Below are 18,472 nucleotides of genomic sequence, written 5' to 3' on the forward strand. Positions count from 1 at the left end.
CTAGAGTCCTGCAGGCACAGCTTATTTGGTCTACATTTAAAAAATTTAGAAAATGCCATATTAGAAAAAAAAAATTCCAGATATCTGGTTTCTCTTAATTGGAACCCCTGGCCACAGTGGGCCTGAATTCACAAGGGCAGGGTGGTGGAAAGCAGTCTAAAGCTGATAATTGGGTGCTTTATTTACACATGCTCTGTAATTTGTCATTCTCTTACATTCCCCAATGTCTTATACCCATGTTCCTTTTGCCTGCCTCATTCTGTAGGCATTGGGATTTCTGCAGTTTATGAAATGGACGCAATGAGCTTTTTGTTTTGTTTTGTTTTAAGTGGGCAAATCTCTTTGTTAGAAGAGCGTTGGAGGAAACTCAACGCTTCCAAACAGTCGTAAACCTGCCGTTTTTCAACCTACTTTTTCAGAATGGCCTAAAGTATGAAACTAAGTATCAAAGGATGGACCTTGTAGTCCCAGCTGTGCCACTACCCAGCTGTGTGACCTTGGGCGAGTCGGTTAAGCTCTCTTGGCCAAAGGTGATGAACGGTCTGTAAATGCACTTAATACCTGTTCCGAATATCTCACACGGCTGTTGCACAGCACACGAGATTTTAAAAAGTACTCCTAAGCAATTTTTAAACCGCAAAAACGCTTCCCAGCACAGGCGCCTGTTAAGAGTGTGACACGGTGGCTTTAGAAGTTGGGTTACTGGAATCCGCTCTAGTTCCGTGCTGCTCCCACCTCCCACGCTCGGGGGTGGGCGAACGGAAGAAGATTCTCAGGGGAGGTCTGGAAAACTGGCTTAGAAATGCAGCGAGAAGTTCCTCAGCGGGGGTAAAGTTGTTGGCGGCAGTTTTAAGTATCCAGAGCGACACACCAACTCTTAGCCGAGATCACAGACCCTGCTGCATCGCCACCGCAGGACCCCAGTTCCCGCCCCACCCCCAGCTCGAAGCTGGAGCCCCACAGGCCTGACCTGAACCCTCCTGGCCGGGACCCCCAGACCGGAGGCCCCGGACCTCGCCCAAGTTCCCAACCCCCACAATCACCTCCCCCCCCTTCCCTCTCCACGTGACAAAAGCCGGAACCGTCACTTCCGGCGGCGCGGGTAGCGCGCCTGCGCGGGGCGCCCGGCCTCAGAGAGCGGTGGGCAGCTGCACCGCACCGCCAACGGCCGCGAGTGGCGAGCGGCGTAGGTCCAGCTCCCGCGGCGGCGCCGCTGGCTGCAGTCTTGAGGGTGTGCGGCCGGAGAGGTCCAGCCCACTCGGCGGAGGGGCCGGCCGCCCCGCCCCCTTCCCCACCTACCTCCCTGGCGCCCCCCTCCCGGGCTCGCGCTCCCGAAGCTCAGCGAGGCTGCTTGGGAGCCCGGGGTTCTCGAGGAGGCGGCGGCATCGCCCCCGCATTCGGCCCCGCCCCCTCGCGCCCCGCCCCGTCCCCGCCCTCTCCACCGCCCTCTGCGGGAGCCCGGCAGCTGCAGCGGAGCCGCGGAGCGGGCGGCGGGGTAGGGGCAGTGCGCTGGGGGTGCGCGGGATGTGAGGCTCGGAGGGCCGCAGCGCGCACGGACGGTCGGACGGGCGAGGGGCGGCGACCCCTCGCGGACGACCGGCCGCGCGCCGGGCAGAGGACTCGCTCTCTCGCTCGCCCTTGCGCGAACCCCGCGCCCTCCAGCGCGCCGGCGGGACCATGAAGAAGTTCTCTCGAATGCCCAAGTCGGAGGGCGGTGGCGGCGGCGGCGGAGCGGCGGGTGGCGCGGCCGGCGGGGTCGGGGCCGGCTCCAGCTCCGGTAGCTCGTCCGTGGGTGTCCGGGTGTTCTCGGTCGGCCGCTACCAGGTCACCCTGGAGGAGTCGCTGGCCGAAGGTACGGGCGCCTGGGAAGGCTCGGGCAGGCAGGTGAGGGAGGGCTGGGGTGTGGCGGTGGCTTCTCCCGGTCCTCGCCCGCCTCTTTCCTCGCCCTCTTGGTTTACTCTTGTCGGTTCTGCCTCCTGTGCTATGCCAGCAGGGGCTCTTAAAAAGTAGCTCGGGCTTTTTGCTCTGAAACCGGCTCTTCTCGCTGCTGGCAGCTCTGACCAGGGTACAGGTCTCTCATTACGAGTTCAAGTCATTTTCAGCCCTCTTTGACGCGAGGAAATAAATAGAAAACGTCCTAGTGAGTGATGTGGTGTCATGATTGGACCAGTGACTCATTAGAGGGTCAGATCGTGCAGGATCGAGGCTCTGTTCTGCCAGCCGAGGCTTGGGCGGGAGTAGTGCGTTGCTCTCTATCTCCAAGTCTCCACCCGCGCCTCAGGGCACAGGACCCTGCAGCCCCTGGTGTGGAGCTGGGTTTGCTTCTGCTCAGTCTTCGGTTGAAAGAATTTATTTCTATGTGGTGTGTGTGCGTGTGTGCGTGTGTTGGAGTGATACTTTGCCCCAAATTCAGTTAGTAGGTTGCTTTGGGGGAGCAGGTAAACTTGAAGTCCATTTGTCCTTGTTTTTTAGTATCTTTATCAGGGTACTATTCATACGCTTTCAATATGTCTCTTTGATAGTACTTTAAAGGGTGGTCAGAAAGCAGGTTAACTTTCAGTTGTGAAGTTTTGCGTTCGGTCCTTCATTATCTTTACCAGGCTATGTCAGCGGTTCCAAGTCGCTTACAAGAAAGTTTACTCCATTAAAAAAATAAGGTCCTGCACTTTAGTTTTGAATTTCTTGTGTAATTGGCTTGTAGAAAATAGTTTCTCTTATTTATTGCATGCTTAATTTGATCTTTGAGTTTTTAATTGCTGGATATTACAAAATGAATACTTTAAAAAAATCGTGAGAAATTATTTGTTGATACATGGCCCTTTTACAATTCAAGGTTAAGAGAAAAGAAATTAAAGAGTAGTTATGGTTCTCTGAAAGTCAGACGTTGATGTGGTTTGGAGACCGTAGACTGAGATTCCACTTAGGGTTTTTTGAAATGCCATAAACAGTAGCACACTAGTGCAAAAGAAAAATATGAAGGCTTTGTCTATAAAATATTTAAAGAGAAAGAAATCTTGAATTATTTGGGGATGAGTGTCATTGTTTTGCAAGACATTGCCCCTAGTAATGAGCCTAGCCTAACCTTAAAGAGGTGGGAGAAGGATCCTTAGCTTCTCAAAAGAATGAATATATGGTGATTGGTTTTGATAGATTTACTATGCTATAAAATTTCCTAGCTCCTTATTGTACATGGATTTCAAATGTTGGCTTAGATTGAGTTGTGGGTTTTAAGAAGACATGGCTATTAACTCACATGCTGTACTTGTTTCTGTGAATTGTAGTAACTAATTGAAGTGTGGCTTGAGTAGTATTAAACTCACTTTATTTCACAAAATCCCAGATCAGTCTTTTTATTTAGTAGAAAGAAAACATTGATGTTAAATCAAACTAGACTTTGGATTTGTGGCTTCTATCACTGCTCTAAACATATCCTATCATTACCCTAAGCAAGTCATTTTCAGTAAAAATTAAGTAATTTTGGAAAATGAAAATAAAAATGAATAATTTCAAAGGGGAGTGCTCATTGAACCCCCCCCCCCCCACACACACAAATTCAAGGACTAATGTTATTGTTAGAGTGTTCCACTAACTTTTGCTGTAAATTTTGTCATTTTTTTCTTAGGAAAATTCATAATTGAGTGCTAGGACAAAGTAGGAGCTGAAGAATCCCTTTTGGAAGATGGGACTCCCCCACTTAACACACCAGCTGCTGGACTAAGACTTTTATTTAGTCTTCTCTGAAGGGGAGGGGAAGCTTTCTTCCCTGTTTATTTATTTTTTTTCTGTTCACACATACAACTGAAATTACGTATATTCAGTTTACTTTTTGATCCTGACAGTTTCTTCTTATGTAAGATCCTTAATACCCTGTCTCTTTTCCAAATAATTTAGACAATTTAGACAAGATCTTTAAGCACAAGGTCTGGTTCACATTCAAGAATGATCATTCAATAACTGACAGATAGATTTGTTGGGCTGTAAGATTAGGGCAAGTGGTTGTGGAAAGGCATTAGAGTTTGGAGTACCTTAATTGGGGAGAGGTATACTGTTGAGTGGGAAAAGGGGTAGAAATAAAGACAGAACTAAAAACAAACGTGATAGGTTTTACATTTTTTTGCTTTGGGTCCATGTTGTTAAACAGGGCCAAGACTGTAGGTGCTGTGCTCTGAGGTGTTTTTGCCATGCTACTGCAAACATAGGCGTCTTGTTCACATTGACCTCTGCAGTGTGTGTGAGTCTTTAATAAATCTGGTATTCTTTCTCTCTGTCTCGTATTCTGTCTTATATTCCCCCTCCTTCTCTCTTTCTCTCTAAGTAATACATATTTATATATTTGATTCTTATTATTTACAGTAGGTATTTTTTGTAAAGTCACTGGGTAGTGAATTAGTGAATACTCAACCATTGCCCTTGGGAAATACAGGCATAGATACTGCAGGCCTCTGTTCACAACATCTTTGTCAACCAGTCAATATATACCCTTGTTTTATGTGTGTTTCTGTTTAAAGACTTTATATAATATATATTGTTGACTCATTACAACTGAACTCATGGCTAACAGCACTGTAATGCATGTCTAAAATGAAGCTTATCTAAAATGCGTATTTTCTTTGTAAGGGACATCACAACCTTCTTGAATTTCGGAGCACAAGACGACACTTTGCCATTATGCTTGGGGCCATTTTAAACTATGAAATCACCAATAAAAAGCACAAAAATGAGAAAAACATGGCACTAAACAGACCTCAAAAAGTGCTCTTGTTTATAAACAAGGCAGAACTTCACGTTGACTCCACCTGGCCTTCTCAAAATTGTCACTGCTGTGCTCATCTCCGCAAATGATCATGAAAATGCCATTGTATAGATTTTGGGATACAGATAAATTTTAGCAACTACATGAATTTATAAATATGGAATTCCCAAATAATGAGAATCAACTACATGTGTATGTATATGTTTATTATACATATATGTGTATATTTATATATTATATATTTAATTAAAAATAATTAAATCGGAGGTATATTTATATGTTATAACTGAACTGTTGGAGTAGTTTCTTCTTTGAAATATACTTTGTATCATATTCTCTACCTAAGTATGTGTATGTTTGAAAATGCTGACACCTTGCACCTTTTTAATTCCTCCTCAGAGTTTAGAGGACTAATATCATCATAGTGGAGCATTTTCATGTTTTTTTTTTTTTTTCCAAAAACAGTTTAGTTTCAGGAGTACCTGCTAACCAAATGCAGCCTTTGCCTCTAGAAATGAGGTAGAGCCATATGTTAATTTTAGCTTGAAACAGTGTCAAATTGTCAGGCACATATAATTCAATTATATTGACTGTATATAATTCAATATCGTTTTTAAAGTTTTTATTAAAACGTAGGACTGGCTCTTTGGTCACATGCCTACATAGGCCTTCAGTGCTCATCAGAGGATTTAATGTTGATTGGTAACAGGAAGAAGTTGGTTCTCAAGTAGGGGACTTCTTTTTCTAAACATGTTTGGTACAAAGTGCTTAAAGAAATGGGGAACCTGGAGGCTGGGACACTATCCATAATTTGTTGAGATAATCTAATTGTGAGGTTATGGGGGCGGGGTACGAGTGGTATTTTGAATATGATTGCATGGGTACAACTTTCTGTCATGGGGATGGGGGTTGTTGGTACAGTCAGTACAGGTAATTGGAGGCCAGGAATTTACTACAGAATTCTGTAGAAGGAGCTCAGTAGCTCTCTTAGATAATTGCTTAGATTAGGGTGAGTTAATTTAGGCTAAGTGTTAACTGATTCTTACTGTTAATTTTACAGGAAGGTGGTAAAATACATTCGATTTTGCAATATAAATCAGTCTGAAAATGATGGATTTAAGCATGATAATTCATTTGCAGGAATTATCTGTGGCTGCCCAGTAACTTGTAAGTTGAAGTTTCTAAGAGAGGACAGAGAGAGCACAAGGGGAAGATTTAATAAAAATATTGACAACTGTTACTACTCCATAACTATTAAATGCCTTTTATGTGTCAGGCTCTGTAGTAGGCACTGTTTATACAGTGGAGAACAAAACGTATTTCTTTGTCCTTACAGAATTTACAATCTAGTATAGAAGATAAATATTAAGAAATCATTAAGTTAATGTAGTTAATTTTGATAATTGTCATGAGAAGAAAGCACAGGGTTTTTGTGAGAGAATAATTCAGTTTATATTGGAGGGTCAAGGAAGACCTTTTTTGGTATTTTACCAGAAATCTGAAGTATAAGAAAAGTTAGGTAAAGGCAGAGGTGTGAAGGTGCGGGTAATGTGGAGTATGAAGAGAGAGGTCTATATGTGGGTAAGAGTTTTAGGAACTGAAACATGCCCAGAGCTGCAGAGTATAATGATTCAGTCAGATGGTGGAAGGACCCAAGATGATGTTGGAAAGGTGACCAGGATCCAGGACTTTAGGATTTTAGATTTTATCTAAAAATGCAGTGGGAAGCTATTGAAATTTCAAATTAGGGCAGTGGTATGCTCTGATTTGTATTTTCACAAGATCATGGTGATTATTACATAGAGACTGGTTGAGAAGTATACAGATTAGATGGGCCGTGGGGATGGAGACAAACGTTACAGTGCTTAAATGGGAATACCTGGTGATGGTTTGGATTGGGGGGAGGGTATTATAGGAACTTAAAAAAATGATTTGCTTATGCAGCTCTTGGATTGGAGGTACCATTTGTTTCTGGGAGAGTAGAGAAGGAACAGGTTTGTTTGTTTGTTTGTTTTTTTAGGGGGAAAAGATTAGGAAGATACCCAGGAGTTCCAGACATATTTAGTTGGGATGTCTCGGAGGAAATAAATGTCAAGTGGGATCCTGAGTATATGGTCTGGTACTCACCAGAGGTGTCTGGGTTTAGTGATAGTTTTTTTTTTTTTTTTAAGTTTATTCATTTTTGAGAGACAGAGCATGAGAGAGAAGGGATGGAGGGGCAGAGAGAGAGAATCTCAAGCAGGCTCCACACGCCTAGCACAGAGCCCAATGCAGGGCTGAAACTCACCAACCTTGAGATCATGATCTGAGCTGAAATCAAGAGTCAGATGCTCAAACTACTGAGCCACCCAGCTTCCCTGAGATAGGTATTTTTGATAAGTGAGCATTTGGCTGTTATTTAAAGCCCTGGGACAGGATAATGGAGGGAGAGTACAGAAGGAGAAGGCTCACTAAAAGACTCTGGTAGAACATTGGTCTCATACATTAGTGTTCATCAGAATCATTTGGAGGCCTTGGTAAACCACAGATTGCTGAGCCTGACCTCCAAGGTTTGATTTCATATGTCTGGGTAAGGCCCATAATTTTCATTTCTAACAACTGGCTCACTGATGCTGATGCTGCTGGTCCAGAAACCACACCTTGAGAACCACTGATTTAGAGTAAAAAAAGGAGCTGCCAGAGAGTTATGAAGAATACCAGGAGAATCTGATGCCTTGAAGAGGAGGGAGTGGACAATTTGAGAGTCATCTTGATCATGTTGTTTGGCCAGGCACTCACAGTTCTTCATGCGTAGCTTTTTTTTTTTTTTTTTTTTTTAAGATTTTATTTTTAAGCAATGTCTACACCCAACGCGTGGGGCTCAAAATCAGGCTACTTCCTGATAATACTCTTTGCTCCAGCTACAGTATGCTCCATTCCCTGTTGTTCTGTGACTGAATCTGGTATCTTGCCTATCACTACCTTTGCCTGTGTAATCCTAGTTGTCTGACTGCTAGTTATGATCACTGCCTTCTTCCTGAGGACATTTGTAGCTATTTATTTGCTTTTTTCCCCTCCCTCTTCACATTTAATCTTTTGTTTTGAGATACAATTGTGGAAGCACATGGAAACACTAAGGTGGTTATTGTTCCTGTCTCATTTCCCCTAGCAGATAGTAAAATTCTTGAGGCTAGAAGTACTATTAATTGCTTTTTGAATCACACAGATTGCTGTGTCATATCATGGACCTTCAAATTCTTTTCAAAGGAAATGATTTTTTGGCTTTTTTTTTTTTTTTTGTAATGAATCCAGATGGAGTTCTTCAATAGAATTTAAGACCTATTTACAAATTGAGAAGCACCAGTGAAGGGCTCTTTATTTCTTGTCCCATCAAAGGTCTTCTGCTTAGGTCAGGGGACCCTGAGTTTTCTCCATTGGTGAAAGAAGACTTTGTTTTGTTTTGTTTTGAAACCTGCACATGCATGTTCACAGCAGCTTTATTCATCAGTCAAAAGCTAGAAACAGAAGGAGTCAACATCATAGTGGCATAAGATGTACCTTTTTTCTTTTAAATGTGAGATTTATTTTTAAAAATTTTAATTCCAATATAGTTAACATATAGTGTTATATTAGTTTCAAGTGTACAATACAGTGATCCAACAGTTCCCTACAGGTGAAGACAAACTTGAAGACAAAGTTTAAGGCAAAGTGTCATTTCTGTTAGTTTCCTTGAAACAACAAAGAAAGAACAGTTGGATGCCCCTTTATAGTTATTTTTCACTGTTGACATATTTTTCTTTATTTAGCAAAGGTGGCTAAGTTTAAAAAAGAAAAGTATTGTTACATGCAATTATGAAATTTTTTAAAATTTTACGTATTTTTTAAAATGTTTATTATTTTTGAGAGAGACTGAGCACGAGTGGTGGAGGGGCAGAGAGAGGGGGAGAGAGAGAATCCTAAGCAGGCTCTGAGCTGTCAGCATGGAGCCTGAGTGAGGCTTGAACTCATGAATCCGTGAGATCATGACTTGAGCCTAAGTCAGACACTTAACTGAGCCACCCAGGCACTCAATGAAATTGTTTTATATTGTATAATTGATTTTGACAGTGAGCTTTTTGAGGGCAGGATCTTATTTATCTCTGTATCTTCAGTATTTTGTCCAACAATTTTGTTTTTGTTGTTGTTGTTGAATTAAACTCTCAAGGAAGCATTGCTTCCTTTTTTATAACATGGAGTTAATATTTGTTATTGAGATTAAAAGGTAAAGTGTGATATTAACACGATAATGTGTGACAGTACCTAACCATACATGCCAAATCTTTCAATAAATGTAGGCCAGTTTTAGGTTCAGATTTGGTTATAAGCTTTCAGTGAAATCTGCTTTTGGAATTATGGTAACTTGCTTGTAGTTTAGGTATTAAATTTATCCTGAATTGAGTATCACATTTATGTTTGTAAAAAATTTGAATTATTTTAATGAGATAATTATTTTATAGCATTTAGCCACATACAGTTTTTAAGTTTCAATCAGTTATATAGAATAGCAGCGTATGCTTTGACAATGAAATGAAAGTGATTTGTAGCATTACTAACACATGCTTCTCTTTCAAATTATGTTATCATAGGGATAGCTCTTTGGTTACAATTTTAATTGCTATGTTTTCTCTAGAGGTGGCAGTTTTATTCAAGGGCAAGATACACTAAAGCAATTCCCAATTTTCAATTTTTTGAAACCAGTATAGTGGAAATTATATGTTATCTCCAAAAATGGTTCTAAATTGCACCGACATCAAATTTCTTTGCTTTCAGGTGTCATCAGCTTTGTGTGGTTAATATTGACTTGCTCATGCTGAGCAGTTTGGAAAGGTTGTCTTTGATTATTTAAAAAATAATAGAAATAAATTAATGTTTGTTGGCATTTTTCCATTATGGGGTCTTCAGGAGGGGAAAAATACAAAAGGTACTTGATGTTGTTTATATTAAGGAACATAACTAGGAGGTGGAATTATTGTTTGTCCTTAGATTGATTTTGGACCTTCTTTAGTGTTCTTTACTCATCCTATAGATTCTCTTGGTTCTCTTTCATCCTTTCTTTTCCTCCTTTTTGGGCAAAACTTGAAGTAGAACATAAACATTTATTAGAATCTATATGGTAGCTATCAAAATGATTAAAGGCTTGACTTGGAATTCTGAAATTAGGAGTCTTGAGTGGCGATTTCAAAGCTACAGAAAGGTTTCATCACAGAGTTGAGACTGTTTATTCCTTGCTTTTATCATACCTCCATCCATCTGGTGAACAATTTGTCTACCCACAAGCCTACTATTTTTAGGAAACTTGAGTTGGGAAGTTGAGTGGTTAATGACTGAGCTGTTTTAAATAGTTGGGCATTTAGTTAATTTGGAGATTCTCTTGTCTGTGTGTATCATCTTTACAAATGAGATCAGTCAGCACATTTCTGCTAACAATTTGCGTCTCTTTGAAGGAGAGTGGTTGTTAGGCTTTTTACAGATATGCTTTCTTATGGAATTTTTGGTTTATCCTAGTCTTGTAGAATTCCAGTAAAGTTTAAGGGCATAGTTTGGGATGTAGCCTTTAGAGAGGCATTTTGCAGTGAATATTAGTTTTATTTTTTAAATTTTCAAATGTCTTTACTTTTTATTTTTGTGTGAGAGAGATATACAGAGTTGAGCGGGGCAGGGGCAGAGGGAGGGAGACACAGAATCTGAAGCAGGCTCCAGGCTCTGAGCTGTCAGCACAGAGCCTGATGTGGGGGCTCCAACTCACAAACCCTGAGATCCTGACCTGAGCCGAAGTCTGACCCTTAACTGAGCCAGCCAGGTGCCCCGCAGTGAATATTATTTTAAAATTTGAAACAGTTGTTGCTACTAGTTTGCCTATTTTAACATTTCATTAAATCTTTGAATTGGTGTCTTCTTGGAGGCAACTATTAAAAACAGGCAAAGCTGGGAGTTGGGCCAGCTGATATTCCCAGTTACGCCACTAATTTGCATTGTGACACTGTGACCTCTGTTTCCTCAAGAAAAAAAAAAATGAAGTGGATGAAGATGAATCTGTAACATCTTTTTCCATTTTAGCATTCTCTGATTCTATGTAACTGATCCTTATTGCTCCTCTGATAAAAGAGGAGCATCGGAAAGGAGGGATAAAGATGAGCAATTCTAAGATTGAGACCATAATGACAGGATTGTGTGTGATAATCATGCATTTGAGTTCTTTGACAAGCTTCAGTATAGATTAGTAATTTTATCCCACAGTATACCATTATTTCTTAATCATTGTGAAAAATTCTTTTCTAGGAAATTGCCTTTTGTAGTACACCTTGAGATAAGGGGACAGTCACTCAAAATCATGTGGCATTTCAGAGTACTATTTAGTTTCAGAGGATATGCCACCTTAATTGGTTCTTTTGTTATTTTAATAGTTTGTGTTCTTCAGGTGACTCATAACCTGTGTATTTTGGAGGGCATCTGAAAGTGAAGAAATTTTCATGTTTTTCAGGTTTTTATTTGGAAAAATGTGTAAGGAAGGGTTATGACAGTGCTTGCTCTGAGTTCTTTATTGGATAGAAAGCTTACCCATGAGATGTGTGATGAGTCTGTTACTTTTTGTTTCCAGTGCTGTCAATTCTAGTTTGGGTCCTTAATCCTTCTCAGAGAATTATGTTCTCATGCAGACTGTTCTTCCCCTTGTAGGCTCTCGACTCCCAAATCAGCTCTTGTATTCCTTTCAGTTTTTCTTCCTGAAATGGACTTCTGATCATTTGCCTAACCATGTGAATACACGTGAAATACAAACTTGTTACCATGGGATTGGAGGCCGTCTGCAGTGTGACCCCAACTCCCCTCTAGTCTTAATCTCTGGCTGTAACCTAGGTGTGTGTTACTGTACATGCACTTGATATTTTCCACACTTTGCTCTTGCTTTTTCATTCCTGTTTGTTACCTTATGTTGTTACATTGCCTAGAATGCAGACACCTGGCTCCCCACTATTGAAATGTATCTTGCAGGATACATTTACATATATAGTTACTTTCTTGCAGTCTTTATTTTTCTATGAAACCCTACTCACAACCAAATGGGTGTAATTATTATGCCTTCCTTTGATGCTCTGTATAGCAACTGTTGCTTACATTGCACTTATTTTTCACAGCTTTGCTCTACTCCAAGAAACGTATAATAAAAAGTTTCCTTTACTGCAAGATTTAAAGTTCCATTAAGATTTGGCTTGTACTCATCTTTTTTTCTCTAGCAGTGCTGTACTCATGATAGGTATTCAGTACATTTGTAAGAGATTTAGTTTTCAAATTGAAAAGCAGCCGGAAGGCCTCTAAACATATAAGACAACTGGATAACAACCATGTTTGACATATCCAACAGTTTAGTTGGTATTTAGGAGCAGGTTGGCCCTGTTTTTCAAGGTACGTCCTTATATGGAAACTAAAATAAGTAGATAGAGATATTTGATGGTAATGTTGGTACATTATCTCGGTAAATGAAAAAAATACTACCGGTTTTATTTTGGGGTTCCTGGCATGTTTCATTTCTGTAGTGATTACACAAATAGTACATCTTTGTTTTATGGATACTGCATTGCTCTTCTTACTAGTGTGACTCTCAAAAATGTTCTAGCCTGAGTTCCCTTGACCCATGTCATCTTTAAAGAAAGCCAGTACCGTGGGGCAGAGAGGGCAAACTGAACAGGCCTAAAGTATGTGCTCTGAATACCGATTCTTAAAGTAACAATATTGGAGATGGTCAACTGGCTATGGCTTTTGAGTGGTTGATAGTTACCAAGGCTTAATGGGACAACTGGTATTTAAGAGAATGAGAGATTAGGAAGAAGGGGATCTTATATCTTTAATGCTCTGGGGAAGAAAATACTCGATTATTACTCTAAGGGACCCCTCTAACCAGTGTGTATGGTATTGGGGGTGCTTTTCTAGTTAGAGACACATTCAGTTTTCTTTTTGATTAGGGAATTTGTAAGCCTGGAGTAGCAGATCAGAGGGTAGCAACTGAGTCTTTATGCAGTTTTGTTAATAACTGATCATTATCACACTCAGCATTCTTCTATTCCTCCTTTGGTTTTCTAGAAGAGAGGTTTCTAACACACCACTTGTCTTGCCTAATTGCTGTGTTTACTTATTTTCCTTAATTTTTTATGGCTGGGTCATTGTTAAGACTGGCTGGAGCTTTTTACATACTTAAGTATTCTCTTTTGAATGAGATTGTCAGTGGTTAGTCTAAATTTTATTATTCATTCTGGAATCATTAAGATACTAGTATTAAAATGACTTACATGTAATAGAGTAAAATATTTTGCTTAATGAATGTTGTCAGGACTCCTTTACTAGGGGAGTGGGATTATGCATCACTGGCCATGACCCACTTTCTCATTCTCTGGCCTGCATAGCAGAATCTCTCCTACTGAATGTTAATGGTCTATTCTTTGTATACAAAAAAATGATGCCACTGACTCATGATCAGTAGGACATGTGTTGTGAGTTATTTTTCCAGAAGTAGGATGGCTATATGCTCTCTGTGCATAGGCTTTTAATAGGCTTTTCTGTGAGCAATAATAGAAGATTGTTTGTAAGATAGTGAACTTGTGTTGTAAGTAATAATGTAGACCTGAAAAGGTTTTTTTTTTTTTGTTTTGTTTTGTTTTGCTTTCTTACCAACTAGCCTAGTTCAAATCCCAGTGAATAGTTAACTGGGTTTTTAAATCTGTTAATTTTTTATCTTTCAGTGTAAAATCCAAAGGAGAAATTCTAAGGATCTCAATCCAAACTGATATATACTTTAAAACATATTGGGGCACCTAGATGGCTCAGTATGTTAAACATCCAACTTCAGCTCAGGTCACGATCTCACAGTTTGTGAATTCAAGCCCCACGTTGGGCTCTGCACTGACAGCTCAGAGCCTGGAGCTTGCCTCAAATTCTGTGTCTCCCCCTCTCTCTGCCCTCCCCTGCTTGTGTTCTCTCTCTCTTTCTCTCTCTCTCTTTCAAAAGTAAATAAATAAACATTAAAAAAAATAAAGCATTCTGAAGCTAGCTGTTATGGATTTTGTTGTTCAGCTCACTGAAGTGAGAACTTAAGAAATGTTGAAAATCTGGGGTGCTGGCTGGCTCACTCAGTTAAGCATCTGACTCTTGATTTTGGCTTAGGTCATGATCTCATGTTTGTGGGTTCAAGCCCTGCGTTGGGCTCTGCACTGACAGAGTGGAGCCTGCTTGGGAGTTTTTCTCTTCCTCGCTCTCTCTGCCCCTCCCCCGCTCTCATGCGCATGTGCACGCACACTCTCTCTCAAAAATAAACATTAAAAAAAGATGTAAAAAGTTGAATATCCATGGATTTTTAAAAAAGTATGTGTTTGTTTATGTCACTCTGCTGATAGTACTCTGTCCATAAGGAATGTTGGAGTTTGCATGCTATAATGTTCAAAGTTGGATGTAACTAGTGTCCATAAATTTCTCGTATGAGAAACTCATGTTACGGATTTAAGGTTCATATTTGTTCTCACCTTAGAGTAGCATCTGTCTTTTGTTAGTAAAGGCTATATGTATTTTAAAAAGTTATGATGGGCCATTATGGATATTGTGGGCTCAGTTCATTGATTTTTACTTTTTGGAAGGCTAAATATAGGAGTGGGGGTGATGGGTGGTGTACAAGAATCTGAATTGAGGGTAAGACCTTCTCAGCTTCCTTTATAAAATATTCTTAAATATTATACTAACTGGTGTTATTGGACTAACAGTCTTTCTTTTATTTATTAAAAAAAAATTTTTTTTTAACGTTTATTTATTTTTGAGACAGAGAGAGACAGAGCATGAACGGGGGAGGGGCAGAGAGAGAGGGAGACACAGAATTGGAAGCAGGCTCCGGGCTCTGAGCCATCAGCCCAGAGCCCGACTCAGGGCTCGAACTCACTCACGGACCGTGAGATCCTGACTTGAGCTGAAGTCGGACGCTTAACCGACTGAGCCACCCAGGCGCCCCACAGTCTTTCTTTTAAAATGCTAGTGAATCATTCATTAAATTTCCCGTAATTGTAGCTTCAGTTCCCTCATTTAACTGGGAGAAAGTGGAGTAAGTGATGGCCCCAAAGTCACGCTGTTAGTGTTGGTTGTGGAGGGAGGAATTTAGGTCTCATGACTTTAATCTAGCACTCTTTCCACTACATGTGGCCTCCTTAATTGACTCCTGTGCACATACCGGCCCTGGCTTTTGATTGGAGTAGGGACTTCGAGCAAGTGTAAAGGACTAGGGGACTTTTAATATTCTGGAGGCAGCTGGACTATTAATGGGTGTCTGCATAGTCTGAGGTGTAAGGAGGTATTCCCACCCTCTTTTGAGTTAAAGCTTTCCCTCTTTGCTTTTTCCTAAGGCCATCAAACCAGTTGTTTGAGTTGTCAACAGTTGTTTAAGACGACAGGATTAATTTTAAGAAGTTTAAAATGCAGCTTCCCCCAAATGAGGCTGTTGTCTCCGTGTAGAAAGGTTTGATTGTAAATGAAATGTTTGTGAACTGTAAAGTAAGTAGTATAAAATCATGTAACTTTAGCTTCTTCAGTTGAATGTAGCATCACAATATCTAGGACTTCATAGAAAATAAAGAGAGTGAAAAGAAGAAAATAGCTCAGCTCTTATCTTCTACTTCTTTATGTTCCTAGTTCAAGGTTATGGAGCTTTAAGGCATAGTGCTGTAATATCAAGTCCCTTTTTTGCATTTTATTTAACAAATTTGTGCTACATGTATTTAAAATAAAAAGGAACAAGGTTCCATCAGATTTTTATTTTATTAGATCATAGCACAGAGGCATTAGACTTACACCTGGAACACAACTTCTGAGTGTTTGCAGAGAAATAAGTGCTTATGGCATCATACAACAATTTTCTTAAAAATGACATGACATTGCTTCTATGATACATGTGGCATATTTTTATACACATGCAAGTGAAAAGTTAGAATAGTTCTTGATATATGATTTATAAGTATTAAAAGAACATTTCTTAATCTTTTTCATAAAATGATGGAATTATCCCCATTGTTATCAAGAAGTGTATATCTAGTGTCTATATTTTTCTGAGTAAGAGAGCTTTTTTAAAAAAGTTGAGGTATAATTGACATAAACATTAGTTTCATGTGTACAATGTAATGACTGCATATTTTTATAAATTGTGAAATGATCACAATAAGTCTGATTAACATCTGTCATACACTTTTAACATAGTTATAATTTTTTTTTCTTGTGATGAGAACTTTGGAGATCTACTCTTTAGCAACTTTCAAAGATAGAATACAGTATTAACTATAGTTGCCATGCTGTACATTTCATCCTCAGGACTTAGAGCTTTTTTATGTCAGAGTATATTCCCCTAGCCCCCCATTCTACCCCTAACATTTGTTTCTTCTTTATTTCCAATTTTAGAGGCTGTGTCCCTGATTATCTAATCTGTCTTGTTTCTTTCTCTCAGTTACCTGGTTCTTCTTCTATTCTCTACTTGTTCTTTAATACTTAACTATATCTCATTTCTGCTCAGCATGTAGGCCCGTTTATTTCTCTCATCTTCAAAGGTAAAACAAAAACAGAACTATGTGATCTTTTGTGTCTCTTTTTTTCTGTCATTACTTAGCTTTTCTAAAAGAATATGCTTCAGTAATGGTTCTCAAAATACTGTGTGTGGGCCCCAGGGGAAAGGATCCCCAAGGCTTTTTGAGGAGAACTTTCAGGTCAAAAACTATTTTAATGATACTACCAGGTCGTAATTGCCTTTTGCACTGTATTGACATTTGCGTTGATGGTTCAAAAACAGTAGTGGTGTAACCTTCTAGTACCTTAACACAAATCAAACTGTATTGATAGTCACTATATTCTTCACCATCATGTGCACTCAGTGTTTTTTTTTTTTATGCCAGTTTCTTTTAAGAACATCCTTGATGAAGCTGTAAAAGTTCTATCAATCTTGGCCCCTTAAGTATATCTTTTTTTTGATTGTGGTAAAATATATGTAATATAAAATTTACCATTTTGACCATATTTTTCATTTTGTCCCTAAATATTTACTTTTGAGAGAGAGAAAATGGGCACGTGCCAGCGTGTGAGCAGGGGAGGGGCAGAGACAGAGAGAGAGAAACCCAAGTAGGCTCTGCTTAGCTCGGACCCACGAACTGTGAGATGACCTCAGCTGAAACCAAGAGTTGGACACTTAACCAACTGAGCCACCCAGGAGCCCCAACTGTATTTTTCATTTTTAAGTTTATAGTTGAGTAAGTAGCATTAAGTACATTCACATTGTTATGTGACCATCACCACTAACCATCTCCAGAACTTTTTTGTTTTCTCTAATTGAAATTCAGTACCTGTTAACCAGTAGGTTAATATCCTCTTTTTCCCAGCCTGTGGTAAACACTATTCTACTTTCTGTCTCAATGAATTTGAGTATTCTAAGTACCTCTTATAAGTGGAATCATAACAATATTTGGCCTTTTGTGTCTGGCATATTTCACTTGGAAAACATCTTTAAGGCTCATCCATGTTGTAACATGTATCAGAATTTCCCTTTTAAGTCTGAATAATCAATCCATTGTGTCTATCACATATTGTTTATTCATCCATCAGTAGACACATTTGGGTTGTTTTTGGCTATTGTGAATAACGCTTCTATGAATATGGGCACACAAATATCTGCTCAAGTCCCTGCTTTCAGTTCTTTTTGGTATATACCCAGAAATGGAATGTGATACTTCTGTGTTTAATTTTTTGAGGAACAGCGTACTGTTTTTCATAGTAGCTGAATTTTAAAAAATTCCCACCAGCAATGCACAGAGGTTCCAGTTTCTCCACATTCTCACTAAAACTTGATCTCCACATTCTCACTAAAACTTGATATTTTATGTTTTTTTTTTAATTTTATAATAACCATTCTAATGGGTGTGAAGTGGTATTTCATTGCAGTTTTGATTTGTATTTTCCTCAATGTGGTGTTGAACATCTTTTCATGTGCTTATTGTTGGCCATTTGTAAGTACACATCTTTTTACTGTGTGATGAAATGGCAAGTGTACATAAAGCACTGCTGCATAATGAAGTATGGTGGTATCATTGAGGAAGAGCACTTGGGTGTTTGAGTTGTGCCCTGGACTAGCTGCTTTTTCCATGGAACACCATTTTTATGTGAAAGAATGACTGACAGGCCGTGGTTCATTTATTTGGGTATTCGGTAGACATTTTCTCTATTAAGTAAGGCTGTCACATCAAGGAAGACACCTGACAGATACATTAATGATGGACTTTCTGCTTCCAAAAGAAAATTAGAATTTTGGGAAATTGTATTTACCATTGTGAACTTGACAGCTTCCCATTAATTAGGCTTTTCTTAGGAGATAGGTGATAATATTAAGAAATGTGATTTTTTTTTTGAAAAATATAAAGGTGTAATAGAAGATCTCCTTACCTCAATGAACTGATATTTTTCAAATGTATGTATGATGTTATAAGTAACCTAGTACAAGACTGACCATTAGATTTTCGTTTAACAGTGCAAGAAAATCAGTGATGCGGTTTTTGATACTTGCAGCTAACCTTGAAGATACTACTAATTGTCATGTTTTGCTGTAATAGCAAAGAAGAATATCCATAGTTATTTGAAAATTCTATTAAGATGTTTTTCATCTTTCCCTCTCTATGTGAGGCTAGATTTTGTTCAGATGCT

General features: G+C 39.4%; 1 protein-coding gene across 4 annotated transcripts in view; it reads left to right on the forward strand.

The window, feature by feature from the left end:
• Positions 1 to 1,498: 1,498 nt before the first annotated feature.
• Positions 1,499 to 18,472, forward strand: part of BMP2K (BMP2 inducible kinase) — a 133,501-nt gene continuing 116,527 nt past the window's right edge. For 2 of the 4 annotated variants that reach the window (XM_047091982.1, XM_047091983.1), the window contains exon 1: positions 1,500 to 1,852. In XM_047091982.1, coding sequence (XP_046947938.1) covers positions 1,678 to 1,852 — 175 coding nt within the window. In that variant the 5' untranslated portion in view covers positions 1,500 to 1,677. Of the gene's footprint in view, positions 1,853 to 18,472 lie in introns of all 4 variants that reach the window. The other 2 variants (XM_047091984.1, XM_047091985.1) reach the window with 2 other exon arrangements.

Source organism: Lynx rufus, unplaced genomic scaffold, assembly GCF_022079265.1.
Source record: "Lynx rufus isolate CCGP_SWC_20201006 ecotype Redwood Valley unplaced genomic scaffold, mLynRuf1.p SCAF_3, whole genome shotgun sequence".
In the NCBI taxonomy this organism is placed as follows: domain Eukaryota; kingdom Metazoa; phylum Chordata; class Mammalia; order Carnivora; family Felidae; genus Lynx; species Lynx rufus.